Source organism: Melanerpes formicivorus, unplaced genomic scaffold (assembly GCF_026170545.1).
Source record: "Melanerpes formicivorus ecotype bairdi unplaced genomic scaffold, bMelFor1.0.p_v2 SCAF_3, whole genome shotgun sequence".
Lineage (NCBI taxonomy): Eukaryota > Metazoa > Chordata > Aves > Piciformes > Picidae > Melanerpes > Melanerpes formicivorus.
The window spans coordinates 14,751,932-14,779,132 of record NW_027142355.1 but is presented as its reverse complement, the minus strand read 5'-3'; the positions used below and the strand labels follow the sequence as shown (position 1 = coordinate 14,779,132).

Genomic DNA, 27,201 nt, shown 5'->3' with positions numbered 1-27,201 from the left:
CCTATGTCTTACAGACACGCTGGTGGTGACAATACGTGCTTGTAAAACAAAAGGTGGTATTTCAGCTTCACACCTAAATGCAGCCCAAAACCAAAACCTAACTGGGGGATTTTCCTCAGCATACAGAGAGCTAACACAGGACAGCAGCACCAACTACCCCTTTTTCTCTGCAGAGTCAAATCCAGAGTTCCTAGGACTAGAAAGCAAAGAAAAAGCAGCTAGATTCATTTGTATAAATACAATTGCACTAGAAGAAATTAGTTGGATTCTTGACTTTGGATCAAGCTTTCAAATTTTGTATGCATTGTATAAAATAAAGGAAGAAATGTGAAGAATAAAATGCTTACTGAATTAGATATCATGAGCTATGATCAATATGTTTTTGGATCATATCCAAAATCTATTTTAACCACAAAAATGCACTCATTTGCAACCATCTCTACAACTCATGACTGTCTTGTCTTATTAAGGCCTAGCTTAGTATTATCTATTTTGCATGCAGCTGAAGTAGCTAAATGAAAGGCCAGAATATCCTTTCAAGGGAACTACTTAGCTTGGTAGCTTCTTTCTTAGGTAAACTTTTCAGTAGCAACATTTTTTTTATTATTTAGCCATGAAGCCATATAGCACTTAAAATTCAACGGAAGGAAGGTATTTCATGTCTCATCATCCTAGAAGCACAGTGTTGCTGATTGATAAACTCCATAATTTTCTTTTCTTTGACTCCTCTTGGACACAATATTTCATGCAGTTCTTTGGATTTGTTACAATTCTCACATTTTGCTTTTGAGACTGCACACTACCATAAAACACTCAGAACATGGGAATAAATTGGAGCTAAGAATTACTGTTCAAACCACCTCTGCTAATCTTTCTCTCTGATCGACTAGCACAAAAGGTTATTTCAAGATAGCCATTACTGGTGTCATTGTTGTGTAAATGGACTAAACCACATCTTTAACTCTATCTAGAAACTGCAAAGAAGAAGTGGGTAACAGATTCTAGCTGTGATGTCAGTATCACAACTGATATCCCTTGAGCCATCCTCTATTAGCTGAAGCCTCATCTTTTCTTGTATCATAAGCTACATATAAGTTGTAACTGTGGTCTGCAAAAGGCTTCTTGTGGCACTGAGATGTGCCCTGCAATTACAATATGACACTAACCATAGGTCAAGATCCTAAATGCAGATCTGTAGTGTGATCTTGAATATCCATTAGATCTGTGTAATACAGCACAAAATCTGTGGAAACTCATGCTCTTCTGGAAGGGCAGCTGAAGACCAGGGCAGGGTACTTTGGAGCTTCTAAAAAATCACATGATCTCTATGCTAAAGCACTTCATCCATTGTGTTGTAGCTCTGGTTTTAACCTTATCAAATGCTAACATAAACCAAGCTAAATATCTTACCCCATACCTGCTATTGAAAGCTGTTTCATAATTCACACTTCAGCTTGTAAGCAGCCTACAGATTTCAAATATGAAATCCTGACATCTTTAATACATTCTAGTGTTTACTTCCAAATGTATTCATAGAATTTATTTATATATCACAATTAATTCCACTTGACTAAAAAGCTAAAACTCTTGTGGTCTTCTATCATCTCTCACTGCTCTTACAGTCAAATATTTTCTATGGATTGATTTTACTTGGTCATGGGTGATCAGAACTTTATGTAGTAGTTTCATCACTGCCTTGTCAAATGGCAAAAGTAGGATTTCCTGTGCAATATTGAAATATAACAGATGATAGTGGTAGCATGGAGATTACCCTTTCCGTGCTAGATCATAATTACCCTCTTTAATGTGTGTGAGTCTTGTCTTTCTCTCCATTTTGAACTGATGAAGTCTATCTGACTTCCATCATATGTTTCTAGGTTTGCAATACATTTGGGTGCTGAAGACCCTGACAATTACAGCATGGTCTAACTAGAAAATAAAAGCCTAGGACAGGAAAGCCTACAATCTTAAACAGCTTCTAAGGAGGAAAGAATCAAAAGGGACTTTCTCTGACCAGAACACAGATTAAAATGTGTAAGAAAACTATTAATCAATTTTTTGAGTACAAAATTAAGGTAGCAGCCACTTGAATGGATTGCAGGATTTATCACATCTACTTCCTCTTATTAAATTAAATATTCTTTTACGTGACTGGAAATATTTTCATTGCATTAGCTTTGGCCATTAAATCCTGATTTTCCAGGAGTACTGCACTCCCATAGGACTGGCTGCTTTTCATCTACCTCACTTCTTAATGGCAATTCCACTTATTTTCTTTGAAGCAGTAGTAGGATCTGAATCCCAAGGGACCTGAAAAGTGCTTAATGTGGCATAGAAGGTAATTTCAATATAAATTTGAAGGTATTCAACCATTTTTAGGTTCTCAGAGTTTCAAAAGTTCCCAGGTCATCTCTCTAAGTGCTTAAAGCCCATGACTAGGATTGGATTTTCAGAAGAACTCAAATGCCTAGTAGCTCAGTGTGAACAAATAAGAAGGGACAAGTTTGAAAACCTGCCCTTCTGTATATATATGTATTTCTTTTGCCACAACAATGTTTGCAGCACAAGCTTCAGTTGTGATCCTACCATGATCCTATCTGGCAGAGTTGTTCAATTCAGCCTACTAAATTGAATTGGCGTCTTCAGAAAACATGTGAAACGTATGACAGGACAGAATTGTAGAGTTCCTCATTGATTGCTAAAAGGTATGTTTTACATTAAACAATTAAAATCAAGGATAGGACGAGCGTATGCAGTTAAGGTAGTAGTTCTAAACAAAATAGAACACTGGTATTACAATGGCAGCAATGTACTTAATGCCCCATTGCAGGAACGTAAAACATCCAGAAAAACACATGTGTATTACCTTTCCTTGTATTTCATATATTTGTTCCTGTAGTTCTAATCTACCATCTAATGTGGTTTCTGCAAGATCCAATTTTTCTGCACAGCTGAGCAGATATATAACATGGAATTAAAAAGAAATTATCTTTGGTATATTTCCTGTGCTAGATTGATTTCTAAGCTGTGATCATAAAAGCATTTGGTGTCCCAGGCTTTCCCTTTTCTGTGATTAAGTAGTTTCACTTTACAGCTAATCAATAACAATGCACGGAACTGGTTCAGATCCTTTGAGTCATGCACAGAACAATGCTTGTGCTAAAGACACAGAAAACTGGTGTTGCAGCATGTTTCAGCAACACTGCCATTTCATATGTAGGCTCATAGATCAAAGCCATCTGTCTGCAGCAGCCTTCAGCAAGCTGAAGTTACAGAACACTTCTCAGTGCTGTTCATTATGCAGTGCAGTAGACTCTGCATTGCTCATCCCCAGCGTTGTGTGGATTGTAAGGGACATGCTCAGGCCCAGTGGGGATTCATAACAGCTTCACTCTTTAACCTCATACACCTAAGTCACATACAGCATCTTACTGTGAAAATTATCATTTTCCTCAACCAAACCAGCTTTTTAATCAAAGCCCTTTTTTTTCCAGCCACATAAATAGAAGAACACAATTTGAAAACCCTGTCTTAGAAGCAAAAAGGAAGCTACAGCAGCATAACATGCCCAACGCAGAACTTGGAACAAAGCCTATGCAGGCCCAAGGTTTCCGAGGTATGGTATTGTGTCAGCTGTCTTAGCTAAGATTAAAGGTCCTGCTCTCTTCTTTATGTGACAATGATGTTGCCATAGTCTGCTTAAAAGAGTAGTGTTGCCAATTCTCACAATGATATAATCTACCTCCTAGCATTTTTTTCCCCCTAAATATCCAAGCTTCCAGCGTGGTTGGATTCATGAGCCACCTGAAATACTCTAGCCTTTAGAAGTACAGAGAAAGAAAAGAGAAAATTTGAGGATGAGAAACAGAAAGCAAAATAAAAGCCCCAAATTAAATTTCAAAATAAAATCATAAATTCTGTTCTTGGGAATGCACAATTCTGTCTTGAGTACCCGAGGTTGGCAACACTGAAATAATTAATTGTACATTCTCCAAATTACCATTAATTGATGTTTGGTATGTTTCTAAACTAGCTCGTCTAGCAAGTAGCAATTAAGTCAAAAGACTCAAGCACTGTGTTCTAGGAGTTTACAAGAATACAGCCTTTGGTAATATAAAAATTAGTGTACTTAAAATGAGCTGTACAAGAGCAAACATAGAATCCTAAAGTGGCTCAGCTTGGAAGGGACCCCAGAGATCATCTATTCCGGTCTCCCCTCCATGGGCAGGGACACCTCTCTACCTGGCCTTGAATACCCCCAGGCAGGAGGCATCCACAACCTCCTTTGTCAACTCTTTCCAGAGTCTCAACACCCTCATACTGAAGAATTTCTTCTTAAGATCCACTATAACCCTATTCTCCCTCAGCCTCAAACCAACACCCCTTGTCCTGTCACTAGGCACCCTTATGAAAAGTCCCTCTGCAGCCTTCCTGTAGGATCCCTTCAGGTATTGGAAGGCAGCTCTAAGATGCCCCTGGCAGAGACAAATACATTTTGACTGAAGGTTATAGCCAGAGAATGAAGCTTGTTCTCTTTTGTAACAGTAGAAAGCTTCTCGTCAACCTTACCTAGACCCAAATTTGCCCACCTGCGCCTCACCCCCAAGAGGTCCCGCAGCATGAATGACCTGTCCCAGTGCCAGCGTGACCATGCTGGGACATGCAGGCTGTACGGTATGTCGTCTGCTGCCTGCCATCTCAGCTACACCACCACAGGCGTAGCAAGAGCAGGTCGAGTCACAACCTTTGCACCTTCCTCCCACTCTTCCTCACCGAGTGCAGCATGGGAGAGAGGCACAGGAAGCCTCTGCCACCCACATTGCACACCAGGGCATGTGGAGAGGGCACGTGAGGGTTGCACAATGGTTGTGTGTGTCACTTGATGGATGCCAAAACCTCACTTGTTTTGAGAGAAAAACTCACCTGATGTTGAGCACTGTTTGTAGAAAATGGAATGAGATATTCAAGGGATATTTTCCTTACTGGGACTGGAAGGAAATTGTGGAGAATGTTTTACTTTGTAGGAAAGCTGAATTTATAGGTTAGGAAAGAGGTTTTAAAATTACCTCACAGATCATTTTTATTGTTGTAATTATTTTAGCTGCACAATCTCCACTTCTAAATGTGCTTCTAATATGAAGGAATATTTATAACCCTCCACATATGGCTGATCTGCCATATATAAATACATTTTAAACTTTGTATTAATAGAAAAACTCACAAATATTTTTTTCCTGGAATGCCTGCACTCTTCATTTCCTTGGTTTTCATACACTGTCACCTGCTGTCAGTTAGTATTGTTATCTTCTCTTCCTCCTGTCTTGTGACTACATAAGAACTTTTGTCTTTCTTGGTTTTGTTGACTGATGTAGAAAAACCACTCTTCACTCGTGATGCATCACAGCTGAAGGGGACTTTCCTCAGCACCACTCTTAAGAAAAGCAACATGGGTTTTGGATTTACCATCATTGGTGGGGATGAGCCGGATGAGTTTCTCCAGGTGAAGAGTGTAATCCCTGATGGGCCTGCAGCACAAGATGGGAAAATGGAAACAGGTAAGTAAGATGGTTACTCTGTTCTTTTATATGAGAAGTGGAATGAGATGTAGATTTCTGAGTCTTCCTCTCTCCATGAATGTATGCTTTTCCCATATCACTGTCTGTGTTCGTGTGTAAAACAGCTGTTCTATAAGAAAAGACAAGCTTCTCAGAGAAAACTTACCTGTAGGTTTTCTTTCTAATAATGCCAAGTAGCTTATTTTTCCATTTCACAATATTTTAAGAGAGAAAAGATCTCTGCATTTTCCTACATCAAAATGGGATGCAGTGTTCTTTGCTTTATAGGCTATTTATTCAAGGCGAGTCTGTGCATGGAAAGAAAAAGAGACAGCCAGAGACAGCACAGACTACTAAGTGCAAATTTATTTCTTTAGAGAGGATGGTTTTGCAAAATAATCAAAGTGGAGTCTGATCCAACATTGTCCTCATTAGAAACATCAAAACAAGAGTTTTCACTGTGGCATATGGACACGTAGGCATCTGTGGGCTACTAATAGAGAATACGTGAAAGCTAACTAAATAAAAGAATCTTCCTCTGAAGAGATTTAAAGCTGCTCATAGGATCTGGACCACTGCTGCAAATAGTTTCATGTCCACAGATTGATAAGGATTGTAAACCACTGTCTTACGGGTTTGCAGGGTCACATCATATCTATGTATGTATTAAACAGTTCTGGAGGAAGATTTAACTCAGTTTCTAAGCCAGCCATCATCTCTCACATGAGAACACAATCAGAGAACAACAGAATTTTTTCACTTGACAGGGACCTCCAGCCACTGACCTCCTGCTCGAAGTAGGGCTGACTTTGTGATTGGATCAGGTTGCTCAGGCCTTCAGCTATGTGTATTTAGAAAATCTTACAGGACAGAGATCCCACAGCCTCTGTGGGCTTGTGTCCATATACTTAAGCATTCGCGTGGCTAAGATTGTTGTGCTTTAGATCCAGTTGGAATTTTCACTGATTCACCTCATTACCAGTGACTAGAGTCCTTCGTTCATGCAGGTCAGTCACTGTGTCCTGTCTTTCTCCAGCATTACTTGCCCTTCACATAGCAGTCAGGCTGCAGATTGGTACTGGGCCACATGCATAATTTTCCCTTCCGTTTCTCACCAAGGCTTTATAAGAAGAAATGCTAGTTTGAGATTATGTTGTCTCTGCAGAAAACCAAGTTCATGGTGGCCAGAGTCACTGTGAAGATAAAGAGAGTTTTCTAGCCTGTGACAGTTCACTGTGGATAGACCACAGCAGCAAAGCAGGATCATTACAATGCATTGCAAATATAGGAGGCAGACACAAATACACAGTCACACAGGTAAATGAAATTCTCTTGTTTCAGACCTGCATCAGACATGGTGGGGAAAGGAAGGAAAGACACCATCTCCTTTACCTTATTTGATCTTGGCCTCAGGCTGAAGACACCAATGCTGTAATTTCTCCTAACTGTTAAAGAAACCATCTCATGGAAAACTGATGTTGTAACTTCAGGTTACTTCTCCACCCAAAATCTAATTTAGGGGTCAGTTACAAATATTAAAATAGAAGAGTGAATCTATGTAAGATGTCATTTTCACCTTTTAACATGATCACAACACAGTGGTTTCACCTGCAGATTTCAAAATCAAACCATTTTGAGTTTCATCCCTTAGGACATTGGAGCAGCTGCCTGATGGTTATTGGCATTGCTGTGATGCTATGAAACAATTTAAGTTGCACTGGTATGCAACAAGAGATATCTGAGGTCCTAGTGATCGAACACCACCACTCAGTGCCCAGTGCTAGGCAGTTGTCCCAGACACACAACAAACTTCCCAAGCAGGCTCAGAGGAGCCATATCTCAGTGGATACGTCAAAACCAGCCAAAATTACATTTCTGATCCCATTCACCAGATGTTTCAGAATTCCTCAGGGTTATTATGTCCTCATGTAAATCTAGCATCTGTGAACAAATCACTGTTAATAATACAGCAAATGCTTTTCTAGGACATGTTTTAGCATTTGGAGCTAAGTCAAGCTGCTGGATATGAACATCACATTCCACAGCATCTCTCTACCTCAGGACAGCCTAGGAGCTGATGCCACATTCTTTCCTGAGATGTTACATTGCTTGTCTTGTACGAAGCCTCACACTGCTGATAGAAAAATGTTTGCATTTAAGAGGCCCCTATATGCCATTAAAACACTGACTGAATGTCACTGGTAAAAGGCTGCATCTACAGTGAGTACAGTGAGTGACTCAAGATAAAAGCTGCAAAGGCACAAACTTTCCTACAATTCTCAAGGTTATTCAATGGACTAGAGAAACTGAAACACTCCCACTTAATCAAGCTCAGGAAAGATTCTCACTCTCTGCATTTCAGCAAGTTCTAGTTCCTTTGGTGAAATTTTCCAGGAAACAGCTCAAAGACATGGTGCAGAAGTGGCTAATTGAGTCTGTTGATGGCCCTTCTGACCGATGGATAGCTATGGTCATCACAGACTGAACTTTCTGGAAGCACATATCTGTGATTAATTGTCATAGCTCATTGTGAAGCAAAAAATGAAAGGCATGCTCTTTTCATCAGCAAAGCATACACCTGGCCAGTGCCAAGATGCTACATCATCTAGAAACAATACAGACCTGAACTCTTAGTTCTGTTCTCTGTTTGTCCATTTTCAGTTCAGATGAACAAAGCATTCTCTCCCCTAATGTCAAATCAGATGAGATGCGAGCTATTCAGTCAGAAAAGGTGGACTGTATGGGCACAAGGAATACCTTCAGTCCAAAGAAGTAAATATATTTAACTGCCAGAACATCATTAAAGGAAGGACTCAGTGTATCATGATCTCACACTACCATATGTATCTTCTCTTTCAAACCAGTCAAGTCTCTCTTATGTGCTATCAGTCAAGATCCATCTCACAATATTCTGGTTTATAGTACTCCCTCCCACTGGTAGCCAACTGTTTACCACGGTTGTCATCTCAAGAGGTTCATCTCCAGGCTAAAAAGCTTTTTAATATATACTAGAGCTTCATCAAGTGTGAACCAGGAGTAACAATTTGGTAAAACCTCTGTCTAGTTTTCTAAAACCAGTCTTCTTTCATTTCATCTTTAATTTGACTTTTCAAGGAGAAGGGATTGAGAGATCATTGAGACTGGAACTGCAATGCAAATGCTGTGGTCTTCTCACCCCACAGGAGGAGGGAGCTAGTAGATGCCCTGATGGTTCATAACTGAAACAAATGGACATCATTCTCCAGTTCTGGGCCCCTCAGTTTAGGAAAGATGTTGAGTTGCTGGAACATGTCCAGAGAACCATGTCCAGAGAAGGGCAACAACGCTGGTGAGAGGTTTGGAGCACAAGCCCTATAGTGATAGGCTGAGGGAGCTGGGATTGTTTATCCTAGAGAAGAGGAGGATCAGGGGAGACCTTATTGCTCTCTACAGCTATCTGAAGGGTGGTTGTAGCCAGGAGGGGGTTGGTCTCTTCTCCCAGGCAACCAGCACCAGAACAAGAGGACACAGTCTCAAGCTGTGCCAGAGGAGGTTTAGGCTGGATGTTAGGAAGAAGTTCTTCACAGAAAGAGTGATTGGCCATTGGAATGGGCTGCCCAGGGAGGTGGTGGAGTCACCATCACTGGAGGTGTTTAAGAAAAGACTGGATGGGGCACTTGGTGCCATGGTTTAGTTGATTAGATAGTGTTGGATGATAGGTTGGACTCGATGATCTCAAAGGTCTTTTCCAACCTGGTTAATTCTAATATTCTAAGAATATCTAAGGGGCTGTACTTTCTTTGTGCAGTACACAGCACATCACTTCATCAATCCTTTATATTTCTCACCATAAAAGCTTGCATATATCACAGAACTAATGCTAAAACTGTTTCGAGAGGTGTGTGCATAAAATTATCTCTGACTTTTGAGAATCTTCCCAAGATAGACCGATGCAGTTTTGCTACTCCTCATAAATTTATCCTGAATCTCTACATAACTGGAATTCTTTAAAATATAACTCTTTTAGTCACACACACACACAAAAAAACCCCACAAGTGAATCTTGGCTTAAATTTTATAAAACAAAAGTTTCTGTTCCCCTAGTTGTAGAGGAAAGCTCTGAAGTATGACCACATCCTGGCTGAATAGGGACCTTTGGCTGGACCTCAAGAACAAAAGCCTGATATGTGCCTGATATGGAGCTGGAACTTGAATGCATCTTCCCTATTTATCAAGCTACTGAGCATTCATTAAGCACAACACACAAATCTGTCCTATTAAAGGCATTCCACTTTGCATAAATATTCCTCGAGGTATGAAGAGAGCTATTGATTCTTTTCAGCTCTGTCATTTGGCTATTCCCTCAAAGTCTTGAATTAAAATTATTTATACAAACTGGAAGAGCAATCACAGAGCCCTAACTTGGATTTCAAAATGGTTCTGGAAATGTTTTTTAAGTCAGAGCAATGATTAGAAACAGATTTTTAGGAGCTCCTTGTGTTTACTTCACATGCTATCTCAGTTCACAAGGCTGTAGAATCACAGAATGGTCTGGGTTGGAATGGATCTCTGAAGGTCATCTGGTCCAACCCCCTCTGCAGTAAGTAGGGGCATCCTCAATTAGATCAAGTTGCCTGGAGCCTGATTCTGGTTTCATATTGCTAGTACAAGTGGTCTCTGACTCAATATCTTGAGATTTAGCCCTAAGGTTTGCCATAGTTCAGAGATTTGGGGAACCATCTGTCTCACACTTTAGGCTTAGTACCTTAATTCAAAGTGTTCAAAGCATCACATTAAGGAATGTAGATCCCCAAGTATGGTGTCAGTGGGGGGAAAACATTGCCCTCAGGGGACAGCTGAGACTACCTACATTGGGGTTACAGCTCAGTTGTGTAAACATAAGTGTCTAGTGCCATTTAAAGTGCCAGAGATCTCACTGCCTTCTCTCCCAGACAGCAGTCTCTTGTAAGTCCTGTATCATACGTGGAAGTCCCATATGAATATCTCAAATGCCTGAGGTGGTTGTACATGACATTAGACACTGCTGAAACACCCACGTTCCTCCTTAAGAGAAGTGTTTTAATACGCTTCTTTGTTTTTCCTTATCATCTATTACAGCAAGCAGTGACTGATTCATTACTGTAATAATAATAACCATTTTCTGACAATGTTAAGGGTATTTGTCTCCCCTAGCCTAATTCAAACTTCACTCTTGGTTTTATGAGCACTTAAAAGAAGCAGTAAAAACCCTTTTAAACTTAGCAGGCTTAATTTTCTGTCATTTAACCATTCAAACAATAACATTATATGAAGTCTGGTGGCTGAGTTCAGCCATATACTGATGATTATAAATTCTTCTTCAGCACTTGTAATAATTTGGTTTAGATATTATTGGAGTACATGAAGTATACACTTACATTAAGACTGCATAATACATGTAACTTGTTCTCTTTCCTGTGGTGACTCTTCTTCAAAAACTCCCTGTATATCATGTCCAGATGATATACAGAAATACAGCCGGGATCTGAAAAGAGCAGCAATTTTTGCTTGATAAAATCCATATCTATACACAGGAGGCAATTCATGGCATGCATAGTTTGGAGCACTTATTTAATTTTGAAAGCAATTCACATTTGCTGACACTATATTTTGATTTATGTTTATCAGTCCTAAAAATGCTAATATCTGCTTGCTACTTGAAACAGTACAATATTGGATATGTAAATGGACAAAGTTCTGAGTTCTGTAAGTGCCAGAATCTGCATGTACAGCACTTACTATCTTTTTATCCCATTTCACCTTTGACCAGATTTTCGCTGCAGTTACGTTTTTATGTAACCCAGAAACCAAAGGTGAAGCCATCTGATGTGAAGAGAGGGCATAATGCAGATACATTCTATGCCAAGATACAAATGCAACACAAACCATATACACAAGACATACACACCTAAGCCAGTCTAGGTCTCTGTAACAAGAAGAAATGGAGATCTTATGGTGCTCAAAGGTACCATATCTTTACCAGAGAATGAGATCATACAGAAATCAAGAAACATGGCAGAGTAAAATTTGAAAGGGTAAAGGTGAAAAAAAACAGAGCAAATATTTTAGGCATGAACTATTCAAGTGTATGCAGCCTCACTATCCTATTAATTCAAGGTCTGACTCCATGTAAAACATGGCCATAAAGACAGAAGCATAGACAAGGATACCAAAAATTCTCACACATACTGCAGTATGCAAAATACAAAGGCAGAAGAAACATCAAATATTTTTTTGTCTGCTTTTGCATACTAATACACTTTCACCCTATTTTACTGTTCATAGAATTATTTGAGTTGGAAGGGACCTTAAATATCTAGTTCCAGCCCTCGGTGATCATGAGATAATTGAGTTCTCTGTCCCTGGAGAAACTAGGAGAGGGGTTAGTAAAACTGCCACCTTCAACTTCCAGAGGGCAAACTTTGGCCTTTTCAGGATACTGATGGACAAAGTCCCTTGGCAGACCACCCTGAAGGATATAGGAATCCAGGAAGGCTGGATGTACTTTAGGAGGAAGTCTTAAAGACGCAGGAGCAGGCTGTCCCTGTGTGCCGAGAAACGAGTGTGGTGGTTTAGGCTGGGTGCTGGCCCGGATGCCACTGCACAGAACACACCTGGGAGGTCCCTACGGGCTGGGCCCCCACCACAACGAGTTAGCAGGGACCTGGCTGAATAGGGACCTTCAGCTGGACTTCAAGAACAAAAGGAGAGTCTATGGCCTTTGGAAGAGGGGATAGGTCTTTCATCGGGACTGTAAAGACATAGTGAAGCCATGCAGGGAGAAGATTAGGAGGGCCAAAGCACAGCTAGAGCTCAACCTAGCTACAGCTGTTAAGGATAATAAAATTGTTTCTATAAATTCATTAACAACAAGAGGGGGAATAGGGAAAATCTTCATCCATTGTTGGATGCAGAGGGAAACATAGTGACTAAGGATGAAGAGAAGGCTGAGGTACTTAATGCTTACTTTGCCTCAGTCTTTAGCACTGGATCCAGCAGTTACCTGGACACTGAGCCTCATGTACTAGGAGTCAGAGAGAGGAATCGGAATAAGATCATCACAATAAATGAGGAAGTGGTTGGTGATCTGCTATGCCACACAAGTCTATAGGGCCTGCTGGGCTACACCCAAGGTGGTGGAGGAGTTGACAGAGGTGCTTGCCCAGCCACTTTCCATTATTCACCTGAAGTCCTGGCTAACTGGGGAGATCCCAATGGACTAGAGGGTAGTAAAGGTTATGCCTATCTACAAGAAAGGAAGAAAGGAGGATTTGGGAAACTATAGAGCTGGCAGTCTGACCTTGGTACCAGGGAAGGTCATGGAGACGATCATCTCAAACAACATTACATGCCATATAGAGGACAACCAGGAGATCAGGCCCAGTCAGCATGTGTTTATGAGTCACGGAATCACAGAATGTCAGGGGCTGGAAGGGACCTCAAGACATCATCTAGTCCAACTCCCCAAGGGCAGGTCCTGCCTCACCAACCTGATCTCCTTCTGTGACAGGATGACCCGACTATTGGATGAGAGAAAGGCTGTGGATGTTTACCTAGACTTTTGAAAAGCCTTTGACAGTGTTCCCTACAGAATTCTCGTGGACAAGCTGGCTGCTCGTGGTTTGGATGAGCACACACTCTGCTGGATAAAGCACTGGCTGGGTGAACAGGCCCAGAGAGTGGTGGTCAGTGGAGCTAAATCCAGCTGGTGCTAGTCACAAGTGTGTTCCTCAGGGCTCAGTGTTGGGACCACTTCTGTTTAACCTCTTTATTGATGACCTTGATGAAGACATAGAGTCTTCTCACAGGTAGTGACAGAACAAGAGGGAACGGCCTCAAGCTGCAAGAGGGTAGGTTTGGATTGGATATTAGGAAAAAATTTTTCACAGAAAGAGTGGTCAGGCATTGGAATGTGCTGCCCAGGGAGGTGATTGGGTCACCCACCCTGGATATGTTTGAAGGTCATTTGCATGTGGTGCTTGGGGATATGGTTTAGGGGTGAACCTTGCATGGTAGGATTATCAGTTGGACTTGGTGATCCCAAGGGCCTTTTCAACCTGCACATTTCTGTGATTCTGTGATCCTCTATTCCATGGGCAGGGACACCTCCCACTAGACCAGGTTGCTCAAGGCCTCATCCAACCTGGCTGTGAACACTTCCAGGGATGGGGCATGCATGAACTTCCTGGGCAACTTGTTCCAGGGTCTCACCACCCTTACTGTAAAGAATTTCTTCCTAATATCCAGTATAAATTTACCCTTCTCAGGCTTAAAGCCATTGCCCCTTGTCCTGTTACTGTAAGTCCTTGTGCAAAGTCCCTCCCCAGCTTTTTTGTAGGTCACCTTCAGGTATTGAAAGGCTGCTGAAAGGTCTGTTTGGAGCCTTCTCCAATCCAGGCTGAACAGCCACCACTCTCTCAGTCTGTCCCCATAGGGGAAGTTCTCTAGCCCTTGGATCATCTTAGCGGCCCTCCTCTGAACCTTCTCCACAGCTCCATGTCCCTTCTACGCTGAGAGCACCAGAACTGAACACAGTATTCCAGGTGGGGTCTCCCCAGAGCAGAGCAGAGGGCAGGAGCCTGTAAATTCATTCTTCAGTCTGAACAACATAATACAAAATCTGCAGATGATGATATTAGGGGTATTTAACATAGGCCAAGAGATGATAAATAGACTGTCATAGTCCTCACATTTCTTCGGATACTGCTATTCCGTTTTGCAAGTTGCCAGTTGAGTAAGCAGTGTGCAGTGAAATCAGTGGCTGCCAAAAATGCTGCAGTTGCATAAATAACTTTTCTCCTATCAAATGTAATTAACATCTGTTTTGCATGATTTGGCTATTTGTACGAATAGGCAAAAATATACATTGAAAATAATAGTAATCATCTTCTCCTGTACTATTTCATTCAGTAAATAATTGCATCTTATTTCTTAAGAAAAAATTATCTGGGAGCAGGGAAAATATCTTCTTTCTATCTAAAGATGTGACAGGGCAATTGAGAACTTCATATTTCAATAATAATAATAACAATAATCTAAAGCTGTACTTTCCAGTATCATCAGCCATGCCACCTCTGATTTTATTCTAATTTTGTTGTTTTGACATATAATAGGCATGTTATCAATTATCAAAATGAAAAGCAAACCTTTTGAATATTAAAGAGTAACTTAATGACTTTTAAGATACTATTTCTGCTGTATATTTAGAATAGGAAATAGCTGTCTTGAGAGCAAATATTTCACCTGAACAAATTAGTTTACATCCCTGAAACTGCATTTCCCCATCCAAAAGGAGAAAAAGCTCATTTAGAAATTGTAAAGTCCCATAGAAATGCGTGCTCGATTGCTTGCAAATCAGTTCTTGTCAGTGCTCTGAGTTCCTCATTTGATGCATGGCATAAAGTAAAAATATCCACAGTTACATTAGAGATGTAGAAGCATTTCCAAGCATATAAATCATATTCCAGGAGCTTTTTGAACCTTTAACTAATGGGGGTTACAGAGACATTTCAGGCAATTTTGTTTGAGTTCACTTCTAAAGCATCTTTCACTGTCTGTTGCTGGAATCAGGATATTAGTGTGTGTGCACCTCTCATCTGACCCTGGTTAGCTGCTCATGTAGCCTTTGCAAGAAGAGCAGAGTTCCTTCCTGCACTTAGGCAACTGCCTCTTTATAACCAGTGATTCTGACATTTTGAAAAACGGTTTGTTTGTTTAAAAACCTCTAATGCCTCCATAACAGAAGGAGCACTTTTCAAACCAGTAGATGGACATGAAGTTAATCCTAATGAGAAGCCCCTGGAAGATTTCATTCAGCCTTTCCTCTCTTTGCCCCACAGAAGTCTTGTCCCCTCTAGCAGTCACATAAGTGCAATATTGATTCTGGGTTAGTTAATGGAAGTGGAGCCTGAGATGCAAAGCTGCTGCCATAAGCTCTGTGCATGTAGCAACAGGGGGCTGCTCAGGAAGCAGTCACTGCTGCTCATCTTCTCTTTCAGTCAATACCACATGGGAGCAGTGCCAGGCTCCCCTAAATGCCACTCTCCATCATGCCCAGATAAGCAAGGGCTGTGCACATAAGCTAGACAAACTCGTGGTGACTGGAGCACAAGAGTTTAGCCAGGTCTCAATTGTTGGTCTGAGGGGGTGACTTAGGTGGTGGGAGAAGAGGATTTCATCTCTAAGAGGCTGAGTGCAGGACTGTGAGAAAACTGACTGGAATAGGATTTTCTGGAGCTGAAGATGTGACAATTTGTTTTTGTTCTGCAGGAAAAAGAGGCAGTAATTTTATGCTCAGAGATGGCTGGCGAGTGGGTGTTTATATGCATGTGTGTGCATGTAGAAGGAGGCGAGAGAGAGGAGGGCAAGGTACTAAAGAAAAGAGAAGGAGCTTTGCGAGAAAGGTCTGAGAGCAGTGATGTGAGTATGGATCTTTTAAATGCTGGCACTTTCACTCCTTTTGATGTGTTGCTTTCTTCTTCAGGTCTTAGTGAAAGTAAATTAAAATTCATTGTATTTGACTAATTTTCTCTGCATTAAAATCAGCTACATTATATGCAGTATTTGCTGAGGCTTTCTTTGCTGTACTGAGCATCATCTGTAGTACTGCTGAGGAAAAGTCAGGAGATAATGTGTGATACCTCTTCTTTTCTTGATAGGTCTGTTTCTTGAGAATTTTTTCATAGTCTAATACTGAGTCACGAAGGATGCTGGGTTGTGCTGCTGCTCTGTAGTTCATGACCTTTTCTGTTCCACCTGTATGTACACAAAATATCAAGTTTCAATAAGTGAGGGCTACCAGCAGTTGATGATTCAATAATCAACAATTCAGCCTGATACCACATCTTTGAATCCTGCAAACCTATCAGCTCTGCAGGAGCTGGCATGGCTGAGCTGGGGGTGTCTGTAACAGAAGGAAGAGCTGAAAGAGTGCAGGAAAAAAAATGTTGGTTTCACACTGTGTCAGTTCCAAGAAGCATGCAGCATAAAGAGGTGGAGAGCTGGAAAAAAGAAAATTGAGATAGTAATGGGAACCTGACAGTGTTTTCATGTCTTGTAAGGGAGAGATGCATGTTACAGTTTAACAGAAACATCTTTTTGATTGTGTAGGAATGAATGACATGATAGATGTTCAGGGCAGCATTATTCATACCACTGTCACTAGCGTATTAGTAGAATTATTTCCCTGATATTGTCCAGAGCTTCAACCAGGGCTCTCAGTATGCTTCTTCTTCAGTGGAGCCTGGTTGACTTTTTTTCCACTGAAACATGTAGAAAAGTCCATCCACCACAAGGCAGCCTGGTGGGCTCAGGCAGGTTGTCTTCAGGGAACTGGAGAGGAGCCTTCTGACAGATCTCATCACTGGCACCAGAAATCGCTCATGTGTTGAGCCTTGCTGAATTAAAAGGTGAATTTGGGGTAAATTCCTCTGTAAGATTCTGCATGAAATTTATGCAGCGCTGCAGTGCTGCATATGGTACCGCAGCATTTACCACATTTGTGAGTTTGTAATTTTTATAGCAGTTGAGAAGGCTGCTATAATTTGGGGGATGTTGTTCTCAGATAGACAAGTGAAAAATACTGTTGTTTTATCTCTTCCCTTTCCAGGCAGGTTTGAGTGGCAGCATCGTTACTCAGAGTTCAAAAAAGCTTCCTGCTTTTCTGGTAGATTGTTTGCAGCAATCTGTTTAGTCTGCCTTATTTCAATTATTTGTTGTATATCAGACAGAGTATAGTTTTTAGGCCAGACGTGATTGCATCAAAAGGAAATGCAGCTGACTATTATATAAGATATTGAAGTGTTTCTAGTGCAGTTTCTACTTATTTAAAAAATAGATCTGAATTGCTTTGGGAAATAGGAATAATCTTAAGAACTGCACTTGAACAATTGCTCATGTCAAAAATTCTGCTTCATCCAAGGTGCCAAGATGTTTGTGATATTTTAAACATTTCATTTGCTACAAGAATAAAGAATTCTGCTCTGCTAGAGGACTAGAGCATAATATATGTAATTGCAAGTCAACTGGAAGTAATTTATTTCTTTTAATCTTAGCAAATAATCATTTATTTTTTTAAGTTCAAATTGAAAATAATATGAGCTAAAGAAAATTCATTGCAGAAACAAAATCATAAGGCTTCACCTGACTCATTCAGTTCTCTGTCACACTTTCAAACATACAATAAGTTTTCCAATCCCAGTCTGTGAGGGAGCATCTATTCTAAAAAAATTGTAGGCAGGTGTCCCCATCATACACAGAGCTGTTGGAGCGAGTCCAGAGGAGGGCCACAAAAAGATGATCCAAAAGCCAGAACACCTCTGCTATGAGAATAAGCTGAGGCAGCTGGGGTTGTTTAGCCTGGAGAAGACTCCAGGGTAACCTTGGAACTGCCTTCCAGTACCTGAAGGGCTCCTACAGGGAGGCTGCAGAGGGACTTTTCATAAAGGTGTCTAGCAATAAGACAACAGGGAATTCTTTGAACCTGAAGAAGAGTAGGTTTAGACTGAATCTTAGGAAGACATTTTTCTTTTTGGACACATAATAGATAGCATAAAAGAGACTTGAAACAATCCCCCTTTGAGTCAAGACTGTAAGGGGAAAGTCCGAGTGTTTAGTCAGTGTCCAGTAGCCTTCCTGTGACTATGAAAGAGCAACAGCTCTGCAGCTGACAAGCAGAGTGGTGCATAATACCCTGTACAGTATAACTGCATCTGCCTCAACAGACCTCAGCAAGATTTTTACCCTTACAGCGGCAGCAAGTTCCTATCCCAAATCTCAGACATGGCATGGGCTACCGTGGTAGACTTCTTTGCGATCTCCGTATACTGAACCTAGTCCTTCAGAGTAATTTAAATTTTCTTGTGTGCTGTAGCCTTGCTGTTACACTGCTATCAGTGATGGAATTAGATGCTCTTTTAAATCCTGATGTAGGTGGAAAAGAGAGAAATCACATTGACCTCCTATAATTTTTATTCCTTTTCCTTTCAGTCAGTTTGATCCACCAGTATTAGTTTGCCGTTAGATGAAGTCACATGTGGTATTTTTGTGAGGGATTAGAGGAAATTGCAGAATGCTCACAGAACTAAATTCTCTTTTAATGGTGGCACCTCTTAATCTCTTTCACATCTCATTGGTGTCTGAGCACATCTGGGTCTTAGGCATTTGAAGTCTTTGCTATGCCTCAAGAGCATCCTTCCCAAATGGATTCTATTTGTGCAAGTGAAAAAGAATATATTGTCAGTCATCTTAAGCAGTCTTGCTTTTGCACCTTCTCTTTAACTACATGAAAATAACTGTACAGCTCTTGTTCTGCTTCTTTTCATAGTTGGGGGGAAAGGGAGGATACTTTGTTAGAAGTAGATAGCAGGTGAGAACAAAGTTGGCAAAATAATTATAATCTAAAGTAGAACCAGTCTAGACTCCAGGGGAGGAAAAGCACATCTATAACACATAGATGTGGTGCTAAGGTGCATGGTTTAGCACCAGGCTCGGTAGCTACATGCTGGTTGGACTCATACTGGTTGATCTTAAAGGTCTTTTCCAACCCAAACAGTTCTGTTATTCTCAATCCGAACAGTTCTATTATTCTATCTGTTGTATGCAAACAGTTCTTCCCTCTGCACACAGAAGACTTGCAATCAAAACTGAACCTCACCTTGATATTACTCATTTTAACTGTAGTATCAGTTTTGAATGGCAGAAGAGAGTCATTAACAGGTTTGAGGAACATACTCTTTGTTAGATTACTGACAGGTAAAAACTGTGCAAACACAAAAATTCCTTTCAGCTTCCTTGGGCAGTATGTGGGAGAGTAGGCAATCATACCAGAGGGACTTATCTTACATTTTCTCCACTTCCTTGCATTTCTCATTCCATTGCTGCTAGTATTTTTTTCCTCCATTTCATTACATTACATTAGCAGTTCCACTGTGCTAGGCTGGCTTCAAGGGATCCCCTGGTGATACAGGGTGCTCCCTAATAGCAGCAGCCTAAAGCTGGACCTAGAGGCAGATGGTCTCAGCTCTCTCAGAGTAAAGATAGTCCTGTCCCTTTAAGCCTGAAGAAAATGTTCCACCTATGATTATAGGCAACAGTGCCCCAGATAAACATTCTGCTCACTGTTACATAAATTCATGATTGTCTTAGAATCCAAACACTCTTCAGTTGTAGGACTAGACAGTCTAATGATTGTCCTTCTCAATCTGTTATCTTTTGAAGTAAGTGTGACAATACACGTACCTCTGTTTTCCAGGAAGATCTTTTAGATGAGTTCTACTAGGAGCACTTTATGGCATTCAGCATTTAATCCACAGGTCCTTGCGATAAATCCTGGAGATCAGAAAAGTCTGAGAAACAAAATGGATATGGACATTGCAAAGACCAAAGTTAGTGTCCTCTCTTTTTATAGTCTTTATCCTACATCACATGAGGGCATTGTGAAGCTGCCACTTTAATTATCCCTAGCATATTAAATAATGGTTAGAAATAGTGTTAGTAACCATACTATAGTGACATGAACAGCATGAGATCAGATTGTCATTGCATAAACCTCCTTCACAGTCCCTGGTTTATCAGAATGCTCCTTGCCATGAGAACTCTAGCAGTGGCATTACAATGGATTTCTCATGTGGGATAATAATGTACAGATTCTTTTGAGTGATTCTGAAAAGACCAGATAGTTTCATTCTCAGTTAAAATAGGATGGCAGAACTTTTCAGATTTTGTTTCCATACATCAAAGGAACACCCTCAGATTTGGTGTCTGGCATTTGGCTTCACATCCATGGTGGATAATGCTGAGTGCTAGCAGCACCCATTGAGCTCTGTCAGCAGAACACAGAACATTCATGTGCAATGAATATACAAAAAAAAACAAAACAAAAAAAAAAAACAAACAAAAAAAAACCCAACATAGATCAAGGTTTTTTGCTTTAAATTAAGTTCATGATCTCACTAACAGTGAAATCATGTTTGCAGCAGTCTCAAAGAGTCAGCTGCTGAAATTAGGCACCTGCATAAGCACTCTGGGAGTATAGCAAAGCATAATGATCAGTGATGAAATCATGATCTTAATGAATAGATTAAGGAGTTCTAGCACTGGCCAGCTCTGGCAGTAATGAGCATCAGTTACAGAAACCACAGGATCCCTAAAATCCAAATGATCTTCCAAGTTTTACCGCTCTAGATTCAAAATGGAGACTAACCCTTCTCATCTGTCTTTGCACATGTTTATAAGTGTTCAACTGACTGCTGTTACTTTCACTAAGTATTAATTTAGTATTTTACTGGTTCTTGTTCATCCTCATGATGTGAGCATTACTCAAAGAAAGAAAAAAAGCTCTGTTAACCCTTTCTGTTCACAAGTAATACGTGATTGCCTATTACTAAAAATTCCCAATTCCATCTATATTTCAACATAGAAGGATGTTTCTCTTTGTGCTGCAGCCTATTTGTAAATGTCCCATGAAGTTGTTCACCTCATTCATCTCCCTCTTTCCTTCCTGGCAGTTTGTATCAAGTATTAGCAGTTGCAATGGTGTGCAGTTGACAATGATGCTGAAAACATCTTCTACAGGGACAGGTGGCACTTTGCCAGGTTTCTCAGGCAGGAACAGGGACTGTTTGGTATTTACATCATGCTTTGCCATACTCATGCCTTCAGGCTGCTGGGAGGCTGGCTGGGCTCTTGTTTCTCCTCCTGGGAGCCATTACCTAGATAAATGTGATGTTCTGCATACAGAAATAAAATGTAGTGTGTAGAAAAGCAAATGTGTTGTCAATTTTGACTCCTTTTTCTACAGAAAAAGAAGGTTTCATTTCTACTTGTGCCTCAGCACACAGTGACACCTTTCAGAGTGATGCCCCACAGCTCTGCAAACACGGTCTACATTTTTTAGCTTGCTCTTCAGAGGCACTGATATTTTGTCATGCAGTTCATCTACACCAAGCATTTCAGGAGGCAGAAGTAGTTCCTGCAAGCAAAATCTAGTCAGAACAGGCTTACATAATTTGTAATTAAAAGAGTGCCTTTAAAAAATGGATCATTTTGTGTTTTTGTCTGGTCTTGCCTCCAGATTACATACCATCTTTTAAATAACTACATTTTTGTCAAGTGGCAGTTTTAGATCCATGCTATGCTTTCAGGTGCTTGAAGAAGTGATAACTGTCTAGCTAGGAGGAGAATTTGCCTGCTTTTCAGCATTTTAGGAGCATCATTCATTCAAGTATTATTTTGCTATTGCTTTACCATCATTGGAGGTGTTCAGGAGGAGACTTGATGGGGTGCTTAGTGCCATGGTTTAGTTGTTTAGGTGGGTTGGATTGGTTGATGGGTTGGACGCGATGATCTTGAAGGTCTCTTCCAACCTGGATGATGATGATGATGGTGATGATTGTTATTATTATTATTTAGACGTTATTATTATTATTACTTTTATTTTTAATCTCCCATGTTTCATGTTTACTGGCTCAGTAGATAATCAAAGTCTTCAGATTTTTTTGGAATGTATTTTATTCCTCTCCCCCCAAAAGTTAAATGCCTCCATTTGAATAGCTTTTACCACTATATGCAAAATAAATACAGACATGATGTAAACAGTTTCTTCTACTAATCCACATCTGCCTGGTTGCAATTACATGATACATGCTGGTTAAGCACAAAAATTCTGAATAGGCATCTTTTCAATTAGACATGTGCATTGGGTCACAGTGGAATTAAAGTGGGTTCTAAGAAATTGATTGTATAAAAATGGCACCTGCTTACTCAACAGATCTGGTTCTTGACTGAAGTTGCAGGCACTTGTCTGTGTCACATCATTCTCTTGGTCCATGTAGAGGAAGCCAAGTTTGGAGTCAGTATGCTCAGCACTTCCAATGACTGGGGGAATTTTTTGCCCCAGTTGACCACTTCAACCATGATGCTGTATGGAATGACTTTCCAATGTGACAAACATCTGTTTTACATCTGTTGCTCAGGTTTCATTAAAAGGAAATTGTAAGCCTAACACAAGTCTGTTCTCCCAAGTAACAAGAGGAAGTGGCTGCAAGATGTGCATGTGGAGGTTTAGGTTGGATATTAGTTAAGAAAAACACAAGCCCTGGAACAGGCTGCCCAGGGAAGTAGTGGAGTCACCATGTAGATGTGGTGCTGAGGGACATGGTTTAGTGGTGACTGTTGGAATTGACGATCTTAAAAGTCTCTTCTAACCAACATGAACCTACAATTCTGATTCCAAGTTTAAGTGCCTGAATGCCTCAAAACACATTTTGATTTCACCTTTTCTTAGATTCAGTAAATAATATTTTTTGTAAAACTTTCTGTACAAGATAAAGACTGGGAAACAGTTGTTCCATGGCAGTGTGAACAGAGATATTTCTGTGGCCTGTTCAGTGTTGTCACACGGAAACAATTGGTCCTGAATGCAGAGGCAGGTGAGCAGCTCTTTTCATTCCACTGTGGATGCCACAGTGCTATCTATCAGATAAAGTTATTATAAACCTCTTAATAAAATGGTTGGTTTTAAATCTAGCTCTCCAGTCTGTAGCTGTGGTTATTATATGCATGTGCTTCTCCCCAGGTTGCATTTTTTATATATTTTAGCAGTTATTTAATTTTTTTTTATGAATAATTAAGTTAATTTTTTCCTGGCAGGTGTTCTAAGTATTTGACTATTAATATGCAGTAGCCATCTTACATAGCAGTCCCCTGTAAAAATTATTCAGTCATTTTTATTTTTAAAATATGGATAATTACCTAATAAGTGTTATCAAAAAATAGGGACAGTGTTTTCAATGACCAATAGATATATCAGGCTACCATGAACTGTAGGGTCATAGAATCACAGAATGGTTTGGGTTGGAATGGACATCCAAAAGGCATATAGTCCAACCCCCCTGCAGTCAGCAGGGACATTCTCCACTAGAGCAGGTTGCTCAGAGCCTTGTTGAGCCCAACTTTGAGTATCTCCAGGATGGGGCCTCAAGCACCTCCCTGGGTAACCTGTGCCAGTGTTCCAGCACCCTCATGGTAATGAATTTGTTCCTGACATCCAATCTAAATCTCCTCTAATTTCAAACCATTGCCCCTTGTCCTGTCACTGCAGGGTTTTGGAAACAGTCCCTCTGCAGCCTTCTTGTATCCTCCTACAGGTACAGGAAGGCTGCTATTAGGTCTCTCTGGAGCCTTCTCGTCTCCAAGCTGGACAACCCCAGCTCCTCTAAAACTTAAGCCATGTAGATGTTAGCACCTAGAAATAAATGGGTCAGAGCACAAAAAAACCCCAGAGAATTTCTGTTTATGCAAAACCTTTTGAAATCTGTTACATTCAAAGAAATGTTTCTGCCCATTCATAAGAAAAATTGTTTATTCACACACTGGGTTAACGTTTATGACAAGTGGAAGGAAGCTAAGATTCAAAGTTTCAAAATATGATTTGGCTGCTACCATTTTACTGAATGTTCCCTTGTTGTCGTATAGATGTTCAGATCATCCCGATCACAGCTTCCAGGACAAGATGTAAGCAGGCAAAGACATTTATTACGTTATACAGCAAAGTTATATAGTCTATCAGAAGGCACAGGTGTCACATCTTAATTGGTTATTTTCTACTGGTATGCATGTAATTAAGGCATACAATAGGTTAAAATAACAAAACAATATTCTAACACATCCAACCAACCTCTGCCTAGATTTTCTCCTTCAGTTACAAGACGTTTACATTCTATTCTGAGTCACAGATTAAACATAGCCTTCTCTAATTCAAACAAAGGCAAATCTTGCCCATAGCCTTCCAAAGCTATCCAAAAACACCCTTCTCCTACATTTCCTCATGCTCTAGTTCATAGAATCACAGAATGGTTTAGGTTGGGAGAGACCTCAGAGATTATCTACTCCAACCTCCACACCATGGGCAGGAACGCTTCTCAAATAGTCTCATATTGCTACTGTTACCTCTATGTACACATATAAACTCTTGTTTCTAACAAATTTTCACCTCTTTCCTGACCATCAAGCATATGCTATTGTTATTAAAATTATCTCCATGTTTCATATCTCACTGCAGAAAACATGCTAACATCTCTGAGTTTATTATTAATAGCCTACAGTGTCAGTAATCTTGCAGCACTTTGCAGAAAGGGAAGACAAGGTCACTGCTGAGAAGTGACAGAAATAGCTGGTAATGACAGTAGATAGTGTGGGTGGGCAGGTGGAGAAAAAGCTTCGACAATGAGGTAATCGTGTATTGCTAGATCTGAAGCTCATGCGGAGTGTATGCAGGCAGAACTTAGAATATATAGCTGAGAAATGCAAGAGGGAATAAGTAATACTGGAGAAGTTAATAGAGTTTACCTGGACTATAGATGCAGCCAAAAACAAGTGCAACCTGAGCCTTGCAGAGCTGATGCTTCCTGTACTGTCTTGCCAAATATGGGCTGTTCTTAGCTCTATTGCTGTTGGCTTGTGCTGGCTGCAGGAAGGTGGCAGAACTGCCTCTGACCCCCCACCAGATCACAGCCTTCTGGTGAATTTTAAGCACGTGAGCACAGATGCTAAGAGATAGATCCAAAAGCCATCAAAACAATGGCTACTAAACTTTGAATGTAATTGTAAATTAACAACAAATATCTAATTTGCATTTCCCTCTATGCATTCAGACTTCCAAGTTTAAAGAATTGTAAATAATAATAAGAAAGGCAGTCAAGTGAGCAGTTCAGGTCACTGAGGTACCAAAACCATTCCATCCAGGACTGAAGCACAAGGAACAGCAAGAGTGAGAAATAAGCAGTTTTTATATACAAAGGTGGAAACAGGGCTAAGAAAATGGAGGATCTTTACCTGCTTGTGCAGGATGTGTATACAGACATTCTAGGGGTAATAAAAATGTTGCAGAAGTAACTGGAGTCACTGGATAATGTAAGTTCTTCAGAAAGGAGGACAACAGAGCTGAAAGCATTACATGAAACATTAAGGTGTTAAGTGGGGAAATTAATCATGTCAATAAAATAGATTCTGTTTTGATCAAGCACTTAAAGCATGAAAAAATTGGTTTTGCAGAATTAGTGCTTGCCCCAAATCTCCAGGATGTCAGACTTGGCTCTGCAATGTTATTGTAGAGAGGCGTGTAAGTAAGAATCTGTCATTACAGCACATTGAGGCTCACAGACTTCCTCACCAGTCACCAAATTAACTAAAGATAGCAATAGTGTAGTGGTTTGTGGGTTTTGTTTGGGGTTTTTTGTTTGTTTTTTTGTGGAGTTTTTGGGTTTGGGTTGGTTTTTTGGTTTTTTTGTGTGTGTGTGTGTGTTTTGTTTGTTTGGGTTTTGGTTTTGTTTTGCTTTGAGATAAGCAAATTAAATGAAATAGTTGTTTAGCCTGGAGAAAGGGAGGTTGAGGGAAGACCTAATTTCTCTGTATAGCTACCTGAAAGGAGGTTGTAGTGAGATGGGGGTTGGTGTCTTCTCCCTAGTAACAACTCATAGGCCTCAAGTTGCACCAGGAGGGGTTTAGGTTGGACATTAGAAGAAAGTTCATCACTGAAAGGGTTATCCAGCACTGAAATAGGCTCCCCTGTTCAACTGATAGGTAGTTGAGTCCCTGTCCCTGGAGGTGTTTAGAAGACGCAGAGATATTTTGCTAAGGGATGTGGTTGAGCACCAGACTTGGTAGATTTAGATAGTGGCTGGACTCAGTGCTCTTAAACATCTGAACAACTTAAACAAATGAAATGATTCTGTGTTTCTATGATTTAGGCATTGAGTCCATTAACATTACCTGACAAAACAAGGAATGGTCAGCAAAAAAGCTAATTGAAGAAGTGAAATATTCTGGGGCTTCATGAACCAAGATATGTATGTATGGGAGCTGGGATTGTTTAGCCTGGAGTAGAGGAAGCTCAGGGGTGACCTCATTGCCCTCTACAACTACCTGAAAGGTGGTTGTAGCCAGGAAGGGGTTGGTCTCTTCTCCCAGGCAACCAGCACCAGAACAAGGGACACAGTCTCAAGCTGCGCCAGGGGAGGTTTAGACTTGAGGTGAGGAGAAAGTTCTTCACCGAGCGAGTCGTTCATCATTGGAATGTGCTGCCCAGGGAAGTGGTTGAGTCACCATCCCTGGAGGCATTCAAGGAGATCGGAGGTGGCACTTGGTTCCATGGTCTAGTCATGGGGTCTGTGCTGATAGGTTGGACTCGATGATCCTCGAGGTCTCTTCCAACCTTAGTTATACTGTGATACTATGAAATACCTGGAGGGGAGATGCCAAGAAGATGGAGCCAGACTCTTTGGGGTGATGCCCAGTGACAGGACCAGAGGTGATGGGCACAAACTAAAACATAGAAAGTGCCATGTGAACATCACCTTTCTTACTCAGAATGTGAACAGGCACTGAAACAGGTTGACCAGAGAGGTTGAGGATTCTCCATCTTTGGATATAGTCAAAAGCCACCTGTACATGATCCTGGGGAACTGCTTCTAGGTGAATCTGCTTGAGGGGGATTAGACAGCATGACCTCCAGAGGTCTGTTCCATTTTCAGCCATTCTGTGATTCTGTAAGCAAGTTCCAGTCATTTTAGTAGGTTTAATTCTAAAAGCCAACAAAAGTTTCATGCTTAATATAAATGTTCTGAATAAC

General features: G+C 40.6%; 1 protein-coding gene across 13 annotated transcripts in view; it reads left to right on the top strand.

Moving 5' to 3' along the window:
* The window catches only part of MAGI2 (membrane associated guanylate kinase, WW and PDZ domain containing 2), a 693,860-nt gene that overhangs the window by 543,526 nt on the left and 123,133 nt on the right, over positions 1-27,201 (top strand). For 9 of the 13 annotated variants that reach the window (XM_068167581.1, XM_068167544.1, XM_068167536.1 and 6 more), the window contains 3 exons: positions 3,495-3,616; positions 4,549-4,674; positions 5,373-5,555. In XM_068167581.1, coding sequence (XP_068023682.1) covers positions 3,495-3,616; positions 4,549-4,674; positions 5,373-5,555 — 431 coding nt within the window. The remainder of the gene's footprint in view (positions 1-3,494; positions 3,617-4,548; positions 4,675-5,372; positions 5,556-27,201) is intronic. The other 4 variants (XM_068167566.1, XM_068167610.1, XM_068167558.1 and 1 more) reach the window with 1 other exon arrangement.